Source organism: Pediculus humanus, genomic scaffold, assembly GCF_000006295.1.
Source record: "Pediculus humanus corporis 1103172108318 genomic scaffold, whole genome shotgun sequence".
Lineage (NCBI taxonomy): Eukaryota > Metazoa > Arthropoda > Insecta > Psocodea > Pediculidae > Pediculus > Pediculus humanus.
Genome location: NW_002987887.1, coordinates 784,494 through 795,019, shown reverse-complemented (window position 1 = coordinate 795,019; position 10,526 = coordinate 784,494). Strand labels below are relative to the sequence as shown.

General features: G+C 35.9%; 1 protein-coding gene across 1 annotated transcript; it reads right to left on the bottom strand.

The window, feature by feature from the left end:
- Positions 1 to 477: 477 nt before the first annotated feature.
- Positions 478 to 3,088, bottom strand: Phum_PHUM602530 (activator protein, putative; the record flags this gene model as incomplete). Its single annotated transcript, XM_002432806.1, has 7 exons — positions 478 to 588; positions 692 to 878; positions 1,151 to 1,398; positions 1,749 to 1,925; positions 2,007 to 2,191; positions 2,330 to 2,612; positions 3,032 to 3,088. 7 exons carry the CDS (start codon positions 3,086 to 3,088, stop codon positions 478 to 480), a joined length of 1,248 nt encoding a protein of 415 aa, XP_002432851.1.
- Between the last annotated feature and the right edge of the window lie 7,438 nt (positions 3,089 to 10,526).

Genomic DNA, 10,526 nt, shown 5'->3' with positions numbered 1-10,526 from the left:
CCTCCTAACTCGATTAAAATAAAAATTAAAAATTAATTTTTTTTTTCCTTCTTTTTGGCAGGGAAATTCACTACGACACCTCGGGGACTTTTTTTTTTTTTTTTTTTTTTTTTTTTCACGGTGGTGACGTTGGTAGTGGTGGTAATGGGGGCGTCGGTGTCGGCGATGATGAAGGTAATCCCGTAAATTTAACTTTTTAAACGAAAAAAAAAAAAAAAAACTTAAAATTATCTCGACGTTAAAAAAATAATGATAATAATAATAAAACAAGATGAACTAGAATTAGAAAATCAATCAATCAATCAATCAATACAATCAATGTTTAAAAAAAAAAAAAAACAAGAATGAAATTTTAAAAAAAATAAAATAAATAACGTTTTTTCTAATTTGAGGTTTTTCTTCCTTTTCTTCTTTCTTCTTCTTATTTTTTTCCTGTTGTTTTTTTAGAGTAAATGTTGAAAATTTCAAACGAACGCATCACGAGTGTTTGACGACTATGACTCCCGGACGCTGTTGCTGAAGAGCCGCCGCCGTCGTGTGACTGAGTGACTGGGTTGTGTGGAATTTAAGAAACGGATTCATGTCGACCTGTCACAACGAAACGACACGAGTGGTAAGTCAGATATTACATTTTCTATCTCTCTCACTCTCTCACTCTTCCCCCCTCTCCCCCCCTCTCTCTCTCTCTCACCTTAATTAGCCTCTGAGGAGTTTGGTGTTTGGTTGTTAGTGCTAAAGGAACTTCCTGTATTGGTTCCTCCAATACTTGTTGTTGTGACCTGTGATGACCAGGTGGTGAAGGAATATCGTTAAACAAATCATCACCCTCTAAATGCCTGATTGCTTCCACTATAGTCTCCAAACTTTGTCGCGATGTACTGCATCGGAAAAAAAACAATGATAATAATAATAATAATAATAATAATGAAAAATTACGCGTTTATGACAAACAACAATACAATCGACAAAATAATTAATCGTTTGTTTGCGATGTTTGTGGAATTCATCATCATCATCATCATCATCGTGTATGATTGATGTGTTCCGCCATTTAATTTTTTTCCTCACTGACAGGTACGACAGGTACGATTTTCCCCCTCTTAATTCATGACACGGTACGTTTTCGAGACTTTTCCGTTAAAAAACTTACATAGACGGAGGTACGCAATCATCCCCCGACCCTGAAGGAGTGGGCAGTCTTTCAACCTCGACCTTGGGCTCAGCTTTTATAGCCGCTTCTATCACACTAGGCAATCTCAACACCAATTTCATGGGGGGCGGCGACTGAGATTCGGAATTCGATTTCTCTTCCATGGGTTCTTTCTTGCACCGCATATGAGACGTTAATTCATCCGGAGTTGTTGATACTGTTTGGGTTTGAACGACAGGAGGCAAAACCTGTAATAGTTAAGGGGGGGGAAAAAACATTAGTGACGTCATGTCGAAAATTTCTTTTTGATTCTCATGGCGTCATATCCGTCGTCGAAAAGAATCGAAATCATCCTCGTTATTATTATTATTATTATTATTATTATTATTTAATTATTTCAAATTCCCGACGTCTTTGTTTTATTAACAACCGGTTCAATGGCAAACCCGTTTGTTGCCAACAAACAAACAAAAAAACAAACATTTTCGACCATTTTTTATTTATTTATTTATTTATATTTCTTTTCAATACGACAAAGTAGTCCTTGACGCCATTTTTTATTATTATTATTATCATTTAATTTTGAAATTTTCCTCACCGCTGACGAGAGTAAATCGCTCACGTTGACCGGCGACTGAATTATTTCTTCCGTTTCGTTGAGCGGAAGTGGTACCTCCATTTCTTCCACGACAGTCTCTTCCACCACAGTTTGCTGACTTCCGCCGCCGCCGCCACCACCCACGTGATTCCCACTGTGTTCAATTACTTGTATACCCTGGAAAAAAAAAAACAAACCCATTGTGACACGGGGAAATCCGGGAAAATTCGTAATAATAATAATAATAAATCAATTTACATCGTGCGACTGATACGTCAATTGAACGTGTTGAGCCAAATCCCTCAGTCTATCACTCGGATACATCTGTGATTCGACAGTCCTCAGCTTCTCTTCAAGATGCATCCTTAGTCTTCTCTCTCGATCCAATTGCAGTCTCAAATCGATAATATCTCTCCTCAACATTTCACTTTCTGAATCGTTTGCTGTCGGTTGTGTGGACAAACAATGTCGGAACGGGAGGAAGAAGCAGAAGACAAAAGAAAAGAAAAGAAAAGAAAAAACAAAATTAAAATTTCCTCATCATTCTCTTATCAATCTGACATCGGTCATCTTTCTCTCACCTTCGATAGTTATCGTGTTTGTCGTGTTGGCAGTCAACAGGGGATTCCCCGAAGCGGGTTCGGGCGACATGGAACCGATCCCTTCATCTGAGCTCTCGCACACGATGGCTGCGGCGGATTCGATTTTTCTCTTTTTCCCAACGAGTCCCCCCGGAGCCGAACCCCCATTTTCTCCCTCTTGCTGGTTAACCAAACGTTTAAGCTGGCAGTTCTGTGAGAGCAGTCTAGTCTTTTCTTGTTCCAACTGATAGATATATTCAGCCGTCTGTTGTAAAATCGCAGCCTGAAAAATCGAACAAAAAAAAAAAACCATTAATAATAATAATAATAATAATAATAATAATAAATTTCCCGACAGCAAAAAAAAATCCGTTGCATAATACGTAATGATGATGATGATGACGATTACGACGCGGTGGTAACAATAACAATTTTTGACTAACAAACAAACAAACAAACGAACAAAAAAACAGGCACAGAAATTGTCTAGTTCCCTAAAGAGAAAGATAGGTAGATGGATAGATAGAGATAGAGAGAGGGGAGAGGGGGAGGAGAGAGAGAGGGGAAACAGAATAGAACCGGTATGCGAGAATCGCGATATGAGTTTTTTTTTTTTTTATATATTTACGGTCACGATAGTAGTATACGCACGATACAGCTTTTTTTTTTTTTTTCGTTGTTACTAAAAATAGAAGATGGTACCTGATGACCCCAAAGGGGCCACCACACACACACACACACACACAACTGTGAAACCATCTGCTCTTTTTCTCTCTCTCTCTCTCTTTTCCTTTCGAACAATAGAATAGTAATGAGTTCTTGTTCTTGTTTTTTTTTTTTTTTTTTTTTTTAAGTCAAGAATCACCTGTTCTTTCCGCGTCCTTTTTTTTTTTTTTTTTTTTTTTAAATTTACGATTCTTTAACAAACGCATTCGATCGTGTCAGTATCAAAACGTTGACAGAAGGTTTTCGTTTTTAAAGGAAAAACAAACGACAAACATGTCGTCGTCGTACGCGACTCACAGGGAATAGAAATTCCAATTCGAAATCTTAAAAGTTTCTTTTCTTTTTTTACTCTTGGGGGGGGGGAGAGTGAGAAAGAGAGAGAGAGAGAAAAGAGGGCGCTCCGTGAAATTATTACAATTTTCTAAAACCACGACAAAAAAAAATTACCGAATTTAAACATATACATAGGGAAAAAAAAAATTTTGTTGTGAGTTTTCGGTTGTTGTTTTACTTAAAAGGGGCTCCATTTTTTTGTTGTGCGTGCGTGCGTGCGTGCGTGTGTGTGTATGAATAAAAAGAAACTCGACCTTGTTTCGTTCCTATTCTTTTCTTTTCTTTTCTTTATAAAAAAAAAAAAAAAAAGAAAGAAAGAAACGAAGCAGCTGCACATCGAAAAAAAAAAAAAAAAAAGAACAAACCTGTGCGGAAACGGTTTCTTCCACACACACACACACACAATTTGGGGTGTTCATTTTTTTTTTTTCTTTTCTTTTTTTTTTTTTTTTTTCGAGTGGTTCGGTTTTTATTTTATTCAAAAGGATTCTACGACAAACGACGATTATAACAAAAAGACAACACGGAATTCGTGCGCGCGTTTTTTTTTTTTTTTTTGTTTTCTCCCTTACGACGACGACGACGACGACGACGTATATCACGTTTCACCATTTTAATACCCTTGACAAAAAAGAAAAAAAAAAAAAAAAAAAAAACGACGTCGACAATTCAAAGTTCGCATACGATAAATCCGAGAAGGCGGTGGTTCTAACATTTTTACTCTCGTTCGAAACATTTTAAAAATTGCAAAAATAAGCGCGCGCGCGCGCGCAAATTCTCCGACGCTTTTCCATTCTCCCCTCCCAACACTCCCTCCTCTCCCACCCTGGCCAGCAATCATCCTTTTCCTCCTCCTTCTCTTCCACCCCACCCCTCGTCACAATACTCAAACCGCGAAATTTGCTCTCGCGCGCGTACCGTTTGTAGAAAAAAATTGCGATACTCTGAGCGCCATTCTAAGAACACGTTTGACGTGGCAAAAGAAAAACGAAGCAATTAACTGCTCTAATAATAATAATAATAATAATAATAATGATAATATTAGGCATTTTCGCGTAATTTTCATTTGAGAAAAACCAAAATCACCGACATTTTTTTTTCTTTTCTGTCTCTCTCTCTCTCTCTCACTCTCCTCATATTATCATCTCTCGACCGGGTGAAGTGACGTCATTTTACTCCAAAATAATAATAATAATAATAATAATAATAATAATAATAATAGTAAACTTCATTTCGAATAAATCTTGGAATTTTCGCTTGTGTGTTTTGCAATGACTCTTGAAAAAGGGGGAGGAAAAAATTCCGATTAATATACAAAATTTAAATCGTATCATTATCATTATCATCATCATCATCATCATCATCGTAGTCGTCGTCATCGTTTCTGTACAATAAGAAAAACGCGTGAAAAAGTTATTTAAAAAAAAAAAAAAAAAAAAAATGAACGCATAACAACAACAACAACAACCTCTTGTTATAATTAAAAACCGCACACGCATTCACTTTTTTTTTCTCATTCTAAATATAGACGGAAAGTCATTAAAAATAATGAGTTATTTCCAGAGAGAGAGAGATAGAGAAATAGATAGATAGAGAGGAAGATAGAGAAAGAAAGAAAGAGCGAGAGAGAGAGAGAGAAAGATAGATAGAGAGTGAGAGAGAGAGAGATAGGACTTCGAACGCGAAATAAATGAAGCCCCGTACACGCTTCGTTAACTACGTAAAAAACTCGTTCATCAATAAAACATGTTTTTTCTTTTTCCTTTTCCTTTTTCTTTTTCTTTTTCTTTTTCTTTTTGAGAAAAACAAAAAATAAATTTTTCTCATTCTTTCGGTCGATTTAAATCTGACCTTTTACCCTTTACCCACCCATCATTCCATCATCATCGTCATCATCGTTTCTTCCCCGAGAATTTTTTTTTTTTTTTTTTTTTTTCTTTTAAAAAATGTGCGAGTTCGTATAAAAATAAAGGGGATGACAGGGGGGGGGGGAAAGGGGAAAGGGAGGGGAAACAGGGGATCCAAACAATACGGAATAAATATTACATATATATAGAATTACGTACGATATAAAAAATCAATTTACTAGAATGAAACGTCGTCGTGGCACAAGAATAAATCTTTTCCCCTCCGCCCCACGTTTTTTTTTTTTTTCTTTTTTTCCCACGACCGAAATAAATCTTTTCATGTCGGGGGTTAACGTTAATCGGAATCCGTTCGATTTTTTTTTTTTTTTTTTTTTTTTTGGCTGTACAAAGAAGGGCAGAAACGTCACGATTGATGTTCGACTTGTTGCCGAGGGAAAGGGGTAAGGGAGGGGAAAAACCGTTAAACGAAATTTTTCTTCTGCTTTATCGAATTTCCGATTCGCGCTCTCCTACACACCCCCTCCGCCCAAAAATCTCTCTCTCTCTCTCTCTTTCTCTCTCCCCTTCTCCAGCCACGTCATCACCTTTCAATCACGTGAATGAATCAATCAATCCTCTTTCCAAAAAAAAAAAAAAAAAACTCATTCGACATGATGCCATTTTTTTTCTTTTTCGAAACCCGTAGCGAAAATGCAAGACCTCGCGTAATGTAATAATAATAATAATAATAAGTAAATTCAAAAAAAAAAAACTTCATTCGCGCCAAAAGTTGAAAAAACTTCGTTTCGTTTCGTTTCGTTCCGTCCCGCACGGTGGAATTTATCATCATCATCATCATCATCATATACCCGCTGAGGAAGGCGTGTGCGTGCGCGCGCGCGCGAGAGCGAGCGAGTGAATGATAATGGTCTTTTTCATTATTATTATTATTATTATTATTATTATTATTATTATTATTATTATTATTATCATTATTATCCAGAAAGGTCGTTTAACTTTTCCAGCCGAGTCAGTAAACTTATTCATCGTCAGACGAAGATTTGAAATGCCTTCGCGTTCGCCCATCCAACATTTTTCTAAAAATAATATTGGCAGAATTTGCATTTCAAGGTTCGGCCCATAATCGAAGTATTATAAAAACCTATATAACCATTTTCTCTCTCTCTCTCCCCCCCCGACGATTCCTCCAGCAAAGTTTAAATTCTTTATTCGTTAATAAATAAATAAAGAATTTATTATATTGATCGATGATTATAATGACGATCATGGTGGTAATAATAATAATAATAATTGAATTTAAATTATATAAAAAAAAAAGAAAAGAAAAATTCCAATCAATTAAATAATAATTCATCATCATCATCATCGTCATCGTCATCAATAATAATGATAATAAAAATCAATTTAATCGATAAAAAATATTCTCCCGTATTGAAACGAGAGAAAGAAAGAAAGAAAGAAAGAAAGAGAGAAAGAGAGAGAGAGAGAGAAAAAGGACTCGGTAGAATATATATATATATATATTATAGTCTGCCATATTTGTCCTTTTCCCATTCGTGTGATGATGACGTCATATAAAAATTCTATTCCCACTGCGGAAATTCTAAAGGAAACTTTTTTCTTTTGTTTTTTCTCCCGGAAAATGACGTGGCAAATAATAATAATAATAATAATAATAATAATAATAATAATAATAATAATAATAAATCGAAAGCGAAGAGAAAAAAACAAAATAAAAACAAAAAGAAAATGTCGGATATTATTATTATTATTATTATTTATCAAAACGGTCGCGCTTCTGTAAATCGTTAACAAAAAAAAAAAAAAAAAAAAAAAGAGAATAAAGAAAAGAAAGAGAAGAAAGAAAAGAAAGAAATAAAAAAAAATTACGACAGCAGCAAACGACAGCGCGTTCGTTTCCCTCTCTCCTCTCCTCCCCATTCCTTCCCTCACTCTCCTCTCCTCTCCTAGCGTTTAAAGCACCGAGAAAATAAATAAAAAAAAAAAAAAAATATAAAGAATAACGAAGCGTCGGGATGATCGTTTGTCGTGTTATACAACAACAAACGTTGAGGAAGGTTTTTTTTTCTCTCTCTCTCTCTCTCTTCCTCTCTCATCCTCTCTCTCTCTCTCTTTTTTTTTCTTTTCTCTCTCTCGTATAATTCGGATGAAATTTCACGAGGAGTTAACAACCTATGATACTGAGTCGAACATTGAGGCAGGTCACGGTGACCATGAGATCTATTTTTATACTCGCAATTACAATTCACACACACTCGCACTCGCAAAACCGAAATCACGATGATGATGATGATTATTTCCCCCCCCTCCTCCTCTTCCCCTTTTAAACTCGAATAAAATCTTAGATGGAGGCCGATGGAGGAAAAAAAAAAAAAAAAAAAAAAAAATCACGGAGGAAAAGCGAAGGGGGAGACGGCGGGGGGCGACAAAACCACTCTAATAAATTACTCTCGCATGTTATTATTATTACGTTTAACAATGTTTAATTAATGTTGTACGCACTCTTTCCTTTTCCCCAACCAGTCATTCATTCATTCATTCATTCACTCACCATCTTTCTCTCTCTCTCTCTCATTCTCCCTTTGCCATTTCCAGCAAATAAGAAAACGCATTGGCTATATCGCGTACGCGCGCACACGCACACACGCAAAGGTCTTTGACTTTTCTTATTATTATTATTATTATTATTATTATTATTATTACTTTACAAATAAATTAGCACCTGAATGATCTGTTAACTCTTTTTCCCAATGTCGCGTTTTGCCTCTCGATGTCATCGCTCGTTCGTCATTCACTTGTCAAACAAACAAACAAACAAAAAATTATTCAAGTGTTAAAAAAATTAAATTTTCAAAATGAAGTGTGTGTGTGTGTGTGTGTGAGAGAGAGAGAGGGGGAAGTGGGGGGGGGAGAAAGAGAGAAATCCTACATTTAAGAATTTTTTTTTTTTTTCTTTAAATGACTGATGTCGATGGGGCGGTGCCATTTTTTTTTTTTTTTTCTTGGACCGATGATTACTTTAAACCAAATTTTTCTTTGTTCTCCGTTTGTCCGTCTGTCCGTCCATGTAATGATCGTTTACTAAAAAAAAACAAATCTGAAGAAAGAAAGACATGAAAAGATTTAACAAACAAACCGTCGACAAACAAAAAGTTTACGGACCTCTCGGATAAACAAACAACAACAACAACGATATATAAATATTCGCGAGCACGTATCGTCGTTCTACTGCCACGTAATTAAAATTCTGCAATCCCTGACAATCTCGAATGGGAGGGAAGGAAGGGGAAGGAAGAAGGAAGGAGAGGGAGGAAGAAAAGAATGCGAATCCTTCATTCAATCCGTACAACCAGAAGACCATCAAAACAACAACCAAAACGAAAAAAAGAAGAAAAAAAAAGAATCGAAGAAGAAGAAGAAGAAGAATAAGCAAACACATAAAAATTAAACAAACATACAAACAAACAAACAAACTAAACGTTTGTACCTTGCACCGCCTAACCTTGACCAAGACCTTAACGCACAGTCAGTCAGTCAGTTCCTCTACGTACGTACATTATATTCGCGCAAACGATACATTCGAGCGAAAAATGAAAAAAAAAAAAAAATTATAAATTGATTTCGATCGTCGTGTTTTTCGCATAGCGAAAACGTTCTTCGTATTTTTCCGCAATATAAGACGTTCCCGAATTCGATTTCTCTTTCCCCTTAAACCAATGGCAATTCGCAAATCGAGTCTTTCATCTTACGTTAAAGGAGTAGGAAGAAAGAAAAAAAAACGCTCGCTTTTGTTTCTCTCTCTCTCTCTCTCTCTCTCTCTCTCACTCACTCTAACGCACGCACACACACTCGCTCACTCGCTCTCGCACTCGCACTCGCATACACACACAACAAGACAATCACCTTGTCCTTGAAATACCCTTCAAAGTTATTAATTGATTTGCCCCATGCTTGCCTTATATAACCGTCTGGCCCATGACTGTGGAATGCGCCACATTCGTAACCGCGGGAATAAATAAAAATAGTACGTGAAGCTCTTTATAAGTCACGACTCGAGCGATCGTTTGTTGTTGTTGTTTGTTGTATTTTTCACGATTGTTCTATACAATTCCATTCCGTTCGTGAAATTTACATTCTCTACTCCTTTTTCGTGACTCCCGGCAAAAAGGCAAAGTTTCCAAAATAATTCATATCGGAACTCTCACGCAATGCACGACGATGGGAGAAAAAAAAATTCTTCGGCAAACGTGATTCGACAAACGAACAAACGATGATGATGATGATATTAATTTTTTTTTTTTTTTCTTTTTTTAGGGATCCCAACAAACGAAGACACGAGAGACGATTGACTAGAGAGAAAGAGAGAGAAAGAGGCGACAAGGCGAGACTCCGAGGATTTCCTTAAGGTATTTACAACAAAATAATTTTCTCACGGTCCCCCTTCCCCCCAAAAATCCTTTCCCCGTTTTTTCCAAAACTTTCTAGAATTTTCTTTTACTCTTATCGCTTTTCTTCACTTTCGATTTCGTTTCGAAAAAAAAAAAGGAAAATGACGATCGAATCCATCGATTTCATGCTGCTCCCACGTTTGATAATTAATAAATCGGGAAAATGTAAATAAATCGAAGAAAAAAAAAAAAAAAATTACGGGGGGGCAGGCAGGCAGAACCAACCATGTGTTTGTTTGTTTGTTTGTTTGTTTTAAAACTTTTTTCTTAAATTTGTTCATTTTTCTTTCTTTCTATAAAAAAAAAAAAAAGGGGGGGCGGGAATTTTAAAAATAACTTATGCGAACGTTTGTAGAAAGTCGTATTAATAATAATAATAATACTAAAAAACAAAAGCCAATTTCTTTTATTATTATTATTATTATTATTATTATTATTATTTCAAAGAAATATTTTCACGACTTCGAAGAACTCAAATTTTTTTTTCTTCCTTTTCTCCTCTACTCCTCCCTTCCGCCCCGCCGCCCCCAACCACCCACCACCACCATTAAATCAATAATTATTTTTATTGATTTTTCGGTTTCTTCTTCTTTTTTTCTTTCTTAGAAAAGTTCAAAATGGCGGCGCGTTTCGAACGACGTGGTAGAGAGAGAGAGAGAGAGAGAGAGAGAGAGAGAGAAAAACCCGCGAAAATAATAATAATGACTTTTATAATTCTTATCTATTGCTTATCATTTACTGGAAAATTTTCGTAACGGTTGTTATAGAGGGAGAATTGAAAGGGTAACGAACGAATTTCCA